We start from the raw sequence: 13,886 nt of genomic DNA on the forward strand, positions 1-13,886 counted from the left end.
GAAGCAGAAACTCAGCTAAACGCTGCCGGCGTACGCCAGTTCCTACGCAATGTTTGCGATTTATAAAATACTAACTTGACGGGAAAACGTGCGGTCCTCCACGCAAACTCATACGCACTAAGCACAAAAACGGGAGAGACGAGAAACTGCGACCCCGTTGGCAGAAGGAAGGATGGAGAGAAATATGTGGAAATAATACCATAAATAAAATGTTACCTCTCATTTATCATATATGAAGTATTCACTTTCAAACATTGATTAAAGCCAATCTCAAAATGATGAAACAAACGCCTGTTTGAGACTCCTCAGTGCACACACACACACACACACACACACACAACCTGGAGAAATAAATATATACGCATATGTAATTTAAAACCACCTCGAATATGTTGTGTTAATGTTATGAAATGTTTTCTCAAATGATGCGGTAAGCAGGAGGACAGAATTACGTCTAAACTGACGCTGACGCTTTCTCATAAATGATGCCGTGTTGTAGATACGAGCATGGTTTTATATACTATCACGTTTAATCGTGTTTTATGCCGTTTACTAAGACTTGATAAGTCGCTCGTAAAACACAGGAGGTATGGAAGCTAAGAACACCATGCGGTCAATTATACAGCTGATATAACACAACACATTTGTTGTTTCCTCTAACTGGTGGATATAGAGTTGCTGCGGGGGGGGGGGGTTGAGACACACAGGCTGCAGTGGAGACGCTGCGCACAGCTGATCGACAGCTGGGACACAAACCACCAAATACAAACACATAATTCCATGACAACATGACTCCACTCCGGAGGGATTCCCCGATCACTTCTTAGTCTCTCATCAAGGGGGGTCTCCTGTCCCCGGCACACACACACTGCCTGAGGAAGGCTGTGTATGTTGTTTTTGTCATTAACTTTTTTCGGACCACTTATTTATTTATGTTGGTGACGATCCGACCTCCATGCTGCTACTCTGGTCAACCTGCATCCACCAAACAATGTGATTTATCTCCACCTCCCCAAAATAACCACAATCTGACACGGTGTGAGATCTTTTTTAGCTGTTCTGTCGTAATTTCCTGCTCTCCTTCCTGCAGTCAGTCAGGATGAATGAATGAATGGGCGTTTCTTTGACTATTTATAGGCAAATATGGGCGTTACGTGAAGCCCGCAAAAGCTGCACTGCATTTCGAGTCGATTGTGATTTATAAAGGGAATCCGGCGTAGGAAGTGCCGTACGCACTTTCCTCACAGGTACGCAATGTTTGGTCAATCGGAAAATGTCGGGACATTTCTGTACCTATTTTTTTAGATTTCTACTACGTAAGCAACCTTCCCACGTGAATCCTACGCACGGCGTTATAAATGAGGGCCCAGGTCTCCCCTCCCCCGGCGCTCTGACTGGTAGCTTGTTAGTGATGCGTCTTATAGCACCGACAGGACCTTTGTTACTGTTTAGAGATTTTAAAACGGACTGAGGGAATCTTTCCGATCATCAGTCACTTCGGCCTCATCATGTGTCTCATCAGATGTAGCTCGGTCATCCATCTTCAGTCTGAAACACTGCGGCTGATTGGTTATGTGCCTCCTCGTGTGTTTCTTTAACCTGTTCAGCTCCCAGCCTGTTTTTCAGGTCTCAGGCTCGAAAATGACATTCTGACATTCCCAGAACAAATGACCATCTTCACTTCTTTTTGTCGTTTTTAGTAAGGCTTTGCTTTATTGAAAGATATTCAATTGACAGTGCAAATGCAATATGTATTACACATTAAACATTTGTACGTGAGAAAATAGATTCAAAAGAAAGAAAAATTATACATGTGAACAGCAAATGTACTTCAAAGTCTATTATATTTAGATTTTGACAACAATGGGAGAAAGAAGGTATACAAGGCTTCGATACACAGATCATAGTAAGAATAACGGTTTTTTTCTTTGTTTTTAAAACAAAAAAGGACTGAGACAGGACCAATAAAACAGCAAAATCAAAAACCAAAGGCTGTGAGTCTAAGTCCATTATTAATAACGTAATGAAAAAGTAGAAATCAAACGATGTAAAACGATAAAAGGAACAAAAAGACCAAATAAAAACATAGCACTTTTTTTAACAGAGCAGCACGGAGACATCCGGCATGTCCAGCTCCCGTATATACCTGCAGAAGGGAGCCCCCCACCATGCACCTTATCTAACCCCTAACCCTAAATCTTCCCTTCTAAAAGGGGTAAATTAATCATCTTTTTTCTCAAAGCAATGATAAACCTGTGAGCTGGATGTAGAAAAGTCAGAATCAATAGATGTTTTTAAGTAAAGTCAGATTGAACACAGTAACAAAATGTAAATTATAGTGTCCGTCCAAAAATAACCCATTACTTATAGTGAAAGCCACCCTTGAATGATGGGATGGTAGACTAAAAGCTTTAGGAATCCAAACTATAACATATAATAAGTACCCCGTATAAAGATTGATGCAAAACAAGAGAAATTTGACCTTTTTAGAGAGATTTAGCAAAAAAAAACACATCTGGGGTCATCTGGGTGGATTTGACCTATCTCTGGCCCCCTTGCTCGATTTTGATGATTGACATCTCTTTCTAATCGCTAGAGCCAATAGAATCGAAGGGAGGTTCCACATACACACACGTTACCAAATAAGGAGTGAGAGTGACGCGTAGCCAGACTACCCACCTGACCCAGAAAGCGACGCAGGTTCTGGTCCAGGCTCTCGTCACCTCACGCCTAGACTACTGCAACTCCCTCCTGGCTGGTCTACCTGCATGTGCCATCCGACCTCTGCAGCTCATCCAGAATGCAGCGGCTCGTCTGGTCTTGCACATCCTCCAGACTGAAACTCATCTTTTTCGACTCCACTTCGAGCGATAGAATTACTAACAAAGCACTTATATACTAATAAAGGACTGGCTTATCTAAAGCCAGTTGAGTAGCACCTGATGTACTTATATGATTCTGTTTTCTTCAAGTTTGTATCTTGTTGGTCGAATGCACATATTGTAAGTCGCTTTGGATAAAAGCGTCAGTTAATGCAATGTAATGTAATACCCAAAACAGGAAGCTGTCATACACTCTGGAAGCTATCATTAGCAGCTAATATGAAAAGTCAGTTTTTGACATAAAAATGGAATTATGGATTATCAAAAAAAAAATCAAAGTGACATACACATTGGATTAACCTATGGATTAACCTTCAGCCGCGTTTCTCGTTTTAATGCCATTGAAGACAACTTTAGATCAGAATAACAGATAAAGGTGAGCATATCTCCGTGTTTGGCTACCTAAAGCTCTGTGGTGTGTTGTCTGGTTTTGCTTCCCCTGTCGCGAGTTCTGATCGCTCAGTGATGATACTTATAGGTATGGAATCTGTGGAATATCACCTTGCGAGCAAAGCTTGTTTGTGCAGATCCGATAAGTACTAAAGTATTTATATTCAGGGCTCATTTAGACGCTTCTTGTAAGACTTGTGTTTTGTTTCGGTAAAAATGGTTCATATCGGCAGTTAGCAGAGTTTCTTCCCGTTAAGTGAGTATGACAATTTCATAGTTTATTACATTTTAAGAAGCCCTGAGACACAGTTTCATGAACAGGTTAATCTACATATTTTGTAAATGATTTTTTATAACTGAGTAACTGTCTGGTTTCTCTCCTGTATGAAGTCTCATGTGTTTAGTTAAACTGTTAACCTGTGTAAATGATTTCTCACAGACTGAGCAGCCATATGGTTTCTCTCCTGTGTGAACTCTCATGTGAATTGTTAAATGTCCCTTTAGTGTAAAATATTTCTTACAGACTGAGCAGCTGTATGGTTTGTCTCCTGTATGGGTTTTAAGGTGTGAATCTAAATGTCCAGTACATTTAAAATATTTCTTACAGACTGAGCAGCTGTATGGCTTCTCTCCTGTATGAACTCTCATGTGGGTCTTTAAACTAGATCTCGCTGTAAAACATTTCTCACAGACTGAACAGCTGAATGGTTTCTCTCCAGTATGAACTGCCATGTGGTACTTTAAACTAGATCTCCTTGTAAAAGATTTCGTACAGACTGAGCAGCTGTATGGTTTCTCTCCTGTGTGGATTCTCATGTGTATATTCAGACTTGACTTGCGGGAAACAATTTTCTCACACTGAGAGCATCTATAGCGCTTCTCTCCAGCACTACACCTTGAATTGCTGACAGGGTTTTGATTATTTTCCTGAGAGTTTGAACCTGACTGAGGTTCTCCGGTCTCCCTCCAACTAGCACTGTCTTCAGTGTCTTCAGAAAAGTCTCCAGGGTTGTCCTCAGTCTCTGGTTCAGAAGAGTCGCCAGGGTTGTCCTCAGTCTCTGGTTGTAAATGTCTCTCTGGATCTGAGCTCCTGGCTGGTTCTGGTCCTCCACAGTCCTCTCCATCAGCTTCTGTTTCCATGTGTTCAGTTTGTCTTTGATGAAGCTGAGAGGACTGAGGTTTCTCTTCATCATCTTCACTCTTCACAGGGTCAGGAGTGAATGTGGACTTGGTGATATCTCCCTCCTCCAGCCCTTGAAGCTGCTCTCCCTCCTGACTGCTCCAAAGTTCCTCCTGTTCCTCTTTAATGTCTGGGGGGGGCTCTGGGTTCTCCTGGTCCAGACTGGAGCTCCACTCCTGCTGCTCAGGGGGAACCTCTTCTTTAACCACCAGCTGCTGGACGTCTGCAGGAAACAGGAAAAACTGTGTTAGAATTTAAAATCTAATCGCCTTAACAATTTGAGTAGTTTTGCAGCCTTAATCAATGCCTTCGTTTATATACTTGCATACCGCTTCCAGTTCAGCCAGATTGTAAACTATCAATTATTTTGGGGACCAATCACAGCTACTCTGCGCCTATAGGATGGAAATGCTTCTCTAGTAGTTAAAGTCCTGCATTCAGACCTTATTTAAGTGCAAGTTGTATCAGAAAAATGTACTTCGACCTCTAAAGTAGAAGTTTTGATAGTGCAGTTAAATGTTTCCTCAGTGTTTTATTTTATATAAGGAAGTTGTTTGGTTATTGTGTCTGTTGCACAGACTGAGAGGCTGATAACTACAGCTCACACTGAGAGGCTCTGATAACTACAGCTCAGACTGAGAGGCTCTGATAACTACAGCTCACACTGAGAGGCTCTGATAACTACAGCTCAGACTGAGAGGCTCTGATAACTACAGCTCAGACTGAGAGGCTCTGATAACTACAGCTCAGACTGAGAGGCTCTGATAACTACAGCTCAGACTGAGAGGCTCTGATAACTACAGCTCAGACTGAGAGGCTCTGATAACTACAGCTCACACTGAGAGGCTCTGATAACTACAGCTCAGACTGAGAGGCTCTGATAACTACAGCTCAGACTGAGAGGCTCTGATAACTACAGCTCACTGAGAGGCTCTGATAACTACAGCTCACACTGAGAGGCTCTGATAACTACAGCTCACACTGAGAGGCTCTGATAACTACAGCTCAGACTGAGAGGCTCTGATAACTACAGCTCAGAGTGAGAGGCTCTGATAACTACAGCTCAGTCTGAGAGGCTCTGATAACTACAGCTCAGAGTGAGAGGCTCTGATAACTACAGCTCACACTGAGAGGCTCTGATAACTACAGCTCAGACTGAGAGGCTCTGATAACTACAGCTCAGACTGAGAGGCTCTGATAACTACAGCTCAGACTGAGAGGCTCTGATAACTACAGCTCAGACTGAGAGGCTCTGATAACTACAGCTCACACTGAGAGGCTCTGATAACTACAGCTCACACTGAGAGGCTCTGATAACTACAGCTCAGACTGAGAGGCTCTGATAACTACAGCTCAGACTGAGAGGCTCTGATAACTACAGCTCAGACTGAGAGGCTCTGATAACTACAGCTCAGACTGAGAGGCTCTGATAACTACAGCTCACACTGAGAGGCTCTGATAACTACAGCTCAGAGTGAGAGGCTCTGATAACTACAGCTCAGGTGAAGTAAAGTACTCTCTCTGAGTGTTTAGATAATTCACTTTAGTCTAAATTATCTCAGTGGGTCTCAAACGGTTTGGTCAACATTAAAGTAAACACATATTTCAAAGGCACACCTTGTTAATGTTATTATAGTAATAAACAATCTAAATAATAACAGGTGGTAAATCATTTCAGTGTCGGACAGTAAAACAAAGATATAGTTTAAAAGGTGAGTGATGAGTAAGATAAAGAAGAAAGAAGCTGAATATGTGAAAGAAGACTTTAAAAAGGTGTTTACTAGCGAGGAGATTAGACTGGGGGTTTCTGGATCACAGAGACCTAGAAGAAGAAGGCAGGGCCGGACTGGGACAATAAGTCAGGCCGGGAATCAAACACCCAGCCAGTTTTCTTTTCTGCCATGGAGCTGGATGTATTTGTGAATATTTACAGCGTTGCTGCCCGTAGTGACAGCCTATCGTTTAAATCAGGGATGGGCAAATGGCGGCCCGCGGGCCGCATGCGCGGCCCCCACCTCCTCTTTTTGCGGCCCTCATATTAATTTATAAACAACGTAATTAATTAAAACAAAATTAATTACATTTTTTTTTTTTTTTTTTTGTTTTACTTGTAGTACTGATACCGTCCACTAGACTCCTAGTTACGTCGCGAGCTGCGTACATGATTTCAAATACCACAAAATAATCTGTGATGCATTTGTGTGTATTGTGTTTGTTCCCGGCTGTTGTTCTGCCTGCTGAGACGTTACGTTGCCTCTTGTATTTATGCCTTTAGCTTCAAAGTTGTATTTATCATCTGAATTTGGCGAAAAAAGTTTAATATTCTTAAAAAGACTTTGTTTATTTGAAATGAGATGAAAACAAACTGTCACGGACCCTGCCGTGTGATCTATGATTACTACGCTTTTCATTCATAATGTCAGCGGAGGGGGGGGGGGCGCTGAGGAACAGCAGAGTGGGGGGGGGGAGTGGCGCTGAGGAACAGCAGAGTGCGGGCGTGTTGACATTCCCCTTATTGTGGAATAAGGAGAATGCAGAGACTGGTGTTTTAGGTTCAAGTTAGACAACTAATGTCTGGGTTCATCTCAACACACACACTTTCCGTGCTTTCCAATAGTTTAAAATAGCTTTATTCCACTGTTTAATAACCTGTTCAATACAAACATGCCACTTGTACAAATGAAATAACATTTCTGTGAACTCATATTTGTTGAGTGAGCTTATTAGAGGATGTTCCCATTTATTGGGGATGTTCCCTTTGATTGTAAAATGTCAATGAAGATGTCAGACTTAGTATATTTGTTAATAATTACATACAACACATGGAATTTTTGTGTGTTCCAAGTGAATCTGCGGCCCCCTGGTGGCCAGTACATCAATTATGTGGCCCCCACCACCATCAAAGTTGCCCATCCCTGGTTTAAATGTACCAGGGGTTCCCACCCCACACATAGACTATACTTTGGCGGGCCGCCCAGGTATATTAACGGCCGCCCGGCCGCCCGGGTATATTTCGCGACCCATTTAGTTTTTTTTTTTATATAATTTTTTAATAACCTTTTTTTATAATTTTTTTTTTATTTTTCCGTGACCACAACGCCATCTGCGATCGATTAACTTGTGGACAATGATCCCTCGCTCCCTTGCACTGATCTCGCCTCCTTCTGGCCTGTTAAGTGGTCTGCCTCACACAGGGGGACTGGCTGTCCACACGATGTGGCCTGCCGACATGGCCACTGTCCTACAGATCATAAATCAAAGCCCTTGATTGGTCTCTGTGTGTCATTCAAGCTCGGGATAAGCTCAGCTCAGGTGAGGTAAAGGACTCTCTGAGTGTTTAGTCTAAGTTCTCAGTGGGTCTCAAACGGTGTGGTCACCAGTTATGTAAACACATATTTCCATTTGAGAGGATAGTGATTGGTCTAATGCAGGCATCCTCAAAGTCCGGACTCCGGTCCGGATCCGGACCGAACCACAACTGTCTCTGGACTCTGAGCAAATTATACTTTTCATATGTATTATCTGTATTATCTGTGTTATCTGCGAGACATCGCCACAACGCAACGAGTCAAAATGATCCGCTATGTCCATAGACTGCAAACAGCGCTCTGCATGTCCTGTTCCACTGTGTCTGTCAACGCATTGGTCCAATCACATTCAGCATCCCGTCAGCGTTTTTTCCCAAACAATCTGCGAATCAGAGGCACAGTAGGGCGGGTCTTCGCGGAATGCGGGTGGGAAAAATGTGTGTCTGAGTCAGAGCGAGAGTTTAAAAAAATAAATAAAATCAGAGCGAGAGTCAACAGCTCATCTCGTTCCGTCTGTACTGTAGCTAGTAGCCTAGCCTAGTAACCTACCGGGGTGGCCACTGACAGCCTAAAAATAGGCCTTGCCACCCCAGCTGCCACCCCAGTTGGCAGCTTTGTTTTGAAAGAAAAGTTGTGGCTCATCGGACATTTATGAGAGAAAGTCTCTAATGTCTGAGTGCAAGTGAATGCAGCACAAGATGCACGTCATGTAACCCCTCCCCCGGTCCTGGCGCGAGCGTGGCCATATGATTGGCGGTGATTTCATTTGAACGGGATGGCGCAAAGCGAGAAGCATTCGGACCCAAGCGCTGAAGGAATGAGGTATTTGCGGTCTACACTGACAGAGAAGAGACTGTCAGTGTGGCTGCACTCAGCATTGAATCAAAGCGCACTGACGGTGTGTAAAACTACACTGCCCAGCCAAACAAAAGTAACCACTTTGATTGAACTAGGCCAGTAGGTAAGGACTTTCCACTGGATAATAACTGAAGTATAAAGAATGCATGACTGAAGTGATGTACCATGTTGAAGGCAAACACAAAGAGGAAATAAGGTCAAATCAAGCAAATCCCCTCTCAGATTCCACAGCAACCAGAAGAACATAAATACTGGCTGGTGATTTGATTAATCAGCTTTGTGATGGAATAGAAAATGCACAGTGCATTTCCTTAGCTGTGGGTGAGTCCACTGACACCACTGACAATGCTCAGTTGCTGGTGTTTGTGAGTTTTTATGATGAGGCAAAGGGGAGTTTGTTGAAGATGTGTTGGGCCTGAGGAACCTCAGTGGACACACAAGGGGGCAAGACATTTATAAAGCAATAATGGGAATGCTGAATGAAAAAGAGTGCAGCTGCCTTTATTCATAACTGCAGCTCTTACACTGCGACTCTGAGGGATCAAGCACAGACGCAATAACAATGAAAACTGCTGCATACAGATTATTTTTGTTTTTGCAACCTCGTGGTAAGAATCTTGTTGCAATTGTTTAAAAGTTTGAATGACCATAATAAACGGACCTTTGTCTTATTGAAACATTTATTTTGGACCTTTAAGATTTGTATTTGAGTACCCCTGGTCTAATGGATAGTGAGGTGGGCTGAAGATCGGAAGGCTGTGAGTTCAAATCCCGCAAAGAACACCACCAATAGTGCCCTTGAGCAAGGCACTGAGCCCTCAGTCACTCCAGGGAGAATGTCCCTGTAATCGGTCATTAGAAGTCGCTTTGGATAAAAGCGTCAGCTAAATGAAATGTAATGTGATTAGTAAAAAATGCATGAATAAATAAATAAAAAGTTAACTGGGTGAAAAAAGGTAAGATACACTTTTAAAACTTGTTGAGAGAAAACTAGTCTTTGCTGCTGCCTCAAAGAGGAGCAGGGGGAGAGGAGGGAGAGGAGGGAGAGAGAGGGGGGGAGGAGAGGAGGGGAGAGGGGGAGAGGAGGGAGAGGAGGGAGGGAGAGGGGGGAGAGGGGGGGAGGAGAGGAGGGAGAGGGAGGAGAGGAGGGAGAGGGGGAGAGGAGGGAGACAGGAGAGGCTGATTCAGGAGCACAGACACACTCACAACTATAAATGAACCAAAAATAAATTAATAAACAAGTTTCAGTGTTTTTTCATATTGGAAATGGTATGTTGTTGGTTATGGCCATGATTTTATGATTATTGAAATGTATACGGTTCTGTTTAATATAGGTGTTTCCATAGATCTAGTCTCTTTATTTTCCCCTCAAAATGCACCAGATTGATGCATTTAACTCCAAAATAAAAAATAAACTCTTAGCGGGGGGGGCAGTTAATGGACCAGCACCAGAGGTGTTCCCACACACACAGGCGTTGGAGCTGTTCTTCATGAAATCCCAGAAGCATGAAGTGCTCTGACGAACAGCGCCATCTTTGTGCAAAATGATTATACAGGAATGAAAAGTCAATAAATAAACATGTTGTTAAAACTTTTTTTTTTTTTTTTCGGGCACCCCCCCCCCCCCTGCCCGCTGCCACCACCCGCCCAAGTATATTTCAGATCTGTGGGAAACACTCTGTACTACCCACAAATAAACATATGGACAGGGGTTACCATTTAAAACAATGTGCAAATCTATTTAGGAACCTATTCATGTGAACGTATTTTAGTGGGAGTGGACCTAAGACCCTCCAGGGGGGTCCGGGGGCATGCTCCCCCGGCAAGATTTGTTTTAAATGCTGGACTTAAATGCATCAATCTGGTGCACTTTGAGGGGCAAATAAAGAGACTACACCCACATGAAACAGAACTGTATACATTTAGATAATCATAACATCATAAGAACATGGCCATGACCAATATGAAAAAACACTGAAACTTGTTTATTTATTTGTGTTTGGTTCAGTTGTGAGTGTGTCTGTGCTCCTGAATCAGCCTCTCCTGTCTCCCTCCTCTGTCTCCCTCCTGTCCCCCCTCTCCCTCCTGTCCCCCCTCTCCCTCCTGTCCCTCCTCTCCCTCCTGCTCCTCTTTGAGGCAGCAGCAAAGACTAGTTTTAGCTCTCAACAAGTTTTAATAGTTTATCTTACCTTTTTTCACCTAGTTAACATTTTATTTATTATTCATGCATATTTCACTAATCACTCCCCCCTCAAATGGAATATGTGTTTACATAAAGGGAGACCAAACCGTTTGAGACCCACAGAGAACTGAGACTAAGTGAACTATCTAAACACTCAGAGTCCTTTACCTCACGTGAGCTGAGGTTATCAGTCTCTCAGTCTGACAGCAGAGGACTCTCCTCCACCTTGTTGGAGAAACAGCTCCTTATATCCGTTAGCGCTGCTAGCTAGCACCAGATGCTAACAACAACAATACACGTAACCGGTGCGCCTGCTTTCCCTCTTGCTCGCTCGCGCCACACACACACACCCTCCCGAGCTTGAATGACAGAGACCCATCGAGGGCATTAGTGTTTGATCAGCAGCAAAGCGGCCGGGGACTCATTGACAGACAGACCCACTCAATGCGCGGCATGTATCGGCCGGCCGGCGACGAAAGTATGTTACTTCACAAAAAAACCATTTAATCAGGAATCCTCTATTCAAACATTCAGTGTGCATCGACATGAACACAACAGAGTTCATGCTGGACTCAAACCCGAGTCCCAACGGCAAAGATCACTCGGGCCCTGCGCGTTGCTGGTGCGCCACGGATCTACACAAAGTGTTACACACTATATGTGTAACCACACTTTAATCTCTTGGATGAACCTTGTTCAAAAGCTCCAGAAAGATGCAACCCGACCATCATTTATAATGTGAGCGAATGTATCTACACTTATAGCATACATATTATAGTATAGGATAAAAGCGTCAGGTAAATGGAATGTTGAACATTTAATTTATGATTCTCCATAAGGTGCCGTGTTGAGTTGTACCAGCAACGCGCAGGCCCCGAGTGATCTTTGCTGTTGGGACTCGGGTTTGAGTGCAGCATGAACTCTGTTGTGTTCATGTCGATGCTGAATGTTTGAATAGAGGATTCCTCATAGTGTTTGCAGAGACCAACATTAATGACCGCCAGCAATGACATTTCTGCTCTTTGCAAAACGAGTTAACAGTCACACGTTACCTGGTGAGTAGGGCTGAACGATTAATCGATTTTAAATCGAAATCGCGATTTTAAATGATGTGATTATCAAATCGCAAAGACTGCGATTTTTTTAACATTTTTTAACAATTTTTTTGTTTACAATTTTTATTTTTTTTATTGTGTGTCAGTCCTCCACACCAATCAGAGGTGCTGTGCTCCACATGTACCAGCCATTGTTAATCAATCAGAAGTGGCCCATGATAGAAGGTGATAGACAGATTGATCCAAGTGCTTTGAAAGTGCCTGTCTTAGCTTAAAAACAAATATCGCAATTCGAATCGCAATCACAATATTTGTCAGAAAAATCGCAATTAGATTTTTTCCCAAAATCGTGCAGCCCTGCTGGAGTGCTGCAGAATGCTGTTTATATAAGGGATACGTGTGTAGTCTTTCATATCAAACATGACCGCTGGTCGATAGCCACAGAAGTCGTAACACAGTTTAAGCTGGGCGGATGTTTACCCGAGAGGATCACAGTCCACAGCTGAAGACTTCTCCACGCTGCTTTCAGACTGTGAGGAAGCACCGCGTGCTTCCCTGGAGGCTGCTGGAGGTGTGCTCAGGTCTCAGGTGGACTTGGCATCACATTAGGAACGGTACTCAGTGATAGGTCTGGCAACAATAGCTGCTTTAAATGATTTATTGGAGCTTGCAACGTTTTGAACAGACATCCCCACTCGTTTTTCTTTTTGTAGTCCTCGCTGTTCGCGTCCGGATATCTCCATCGTAACCACAGCCTCACACACTGGGACTGAAAGTGCATCAAAGTGTTCCTACCGAGCCACATATACCAACAGATTTATGTAAACGACAGAAGAAGCGATCGAAATGTGTATCTCAGTCGAAGGCCACGCCCCCACCTCTGTAAACCAGTTGATCGGGGAACCAGTTAATCCGGAACACCGGCCCACATCGTCCAACCGGCCCATCGGGATTCGTGCACAGGTACGGGCTAATGTTGCCCGGGCAACGGCCCTTTTGTCATTTGTGGCTGACCTGCCCCTCTGGAGAGAGCGAGAGGTTCATGTTTTTTCTGTTGTGGCCGAATGAACATGATAATCCCACAATTAGTGTTGTAGCGTCTCGCTGCGATAAAGCACACCTCGTCAGCGCTGTCATCTGCGCCCAGTCACGTGACTTTGTTTACAATCTGACCGCTGGAAGCAAAGGACAGCCCTCCGCCTCATGTGGCTGGTGATCACACCAAATGCCCACCTGGCTTTGGTGGCAAATCCCCGGGTCAATCTGTGCCCGTTTTTAAATATGCTTAAATTGATTTTGAGTTTTCTCATGGCAGTTAGAGTCGGGGACAAACCAGGGACTTTACTTCCTCTTGACACCGTCGGTTATTTACACCAAAACAATCTAAATAGGCTATACTTGTTATTGTGCTTCTGTCTTTCCATCCGTGAACTCCCTCAACGGGGCCGCTCGCTCTCTTCTCTTGATCGCCCTCTCAGGAGAACACTTCACTTCCCGCTTCATTGTAGGATTTCTGCCATGTCTCTACTTTAGTTTGACCATCTCTGTCATTATGTGATGGAATCCTAAATAAGTAATTAGATACCTTACCGTTACTGCGCTCATAAAGAATGATAAGAATAAGAATAATGCGTATTGAACTGGTTTAATTAATTAGTGAGTTTATTTAAGGAAAGTACTTAGAAGCCCTGTTTCATCAGTATGTCTGCACAGAAGTTACAATGGTCAAACTAGCCAACATTAAAACAGAATTGTCCATGTTTTCTTTAATAGTTAGTAACATTAGATATTTTAATGAGATATGGGCCAAAAAACAAAAGATTTCCCTGGATTTAATTTAGAAAAAAGTTCAAAAGGTCTTATGTTTTTTTCTGGGGGGGGGGGGGGGGGGGGGGGGGCAGGGCCCTTTTTCTAGTTGAGAGCAACAGCCCCTCCAAATGTCTGTGCACGTCCCTGGTCCTGATGGCCAGTCCGCCCTCACGGCCCCTACACACGGCGGCCTGCGTAGGGGCCGCTTCAACGCGACAGTGG

The 13,886-nt window shown here is 43.6% G+C and overlaps 1 protein-coding gene across 1 annotated transcript; it reads right to left on the reverse strand.

The window, feature by feature from the left end:
• Window positions 1–3,529: 3,529 nt before the first annotated feature.
• Window positions 3,530–4,675, reverse strand: LOC117443855 (gastrula zinc finger protein XlCGF57.1-like; the record flags this gene model as incomplete). Its single annotated transcript, XM_034079673.2, has 1 exon — window positions 3,530–4,675. A coding segment is annotated over one exon (1,076 nt), but the record flags the coding sequence as incomplete, so codon positions are not given.
• Between the last annotated feature and the right edge of the window lie 9,211 nt (window positions 4,676–13,886).

The sequence above is a fragment of the Pseudochaenichthys georgianus genome, unplaced genomic scaffold, assembly GCF_902827115.2.
Source record: "Pseudochaenichthys georgianus unplaced genomic scaffold, fPseGeo1.2 scaffold_690_arrow_ctg1, whole genome shotgun sequence".
In the NCBI taxonomy this organism is placed as follows: Eukaryota; Metazoa; Chordata; class Actinopteri; order Perciformes; family Channichthyidae; genus Pseudochaenichthys; species Pseudochaenichthys georgianus.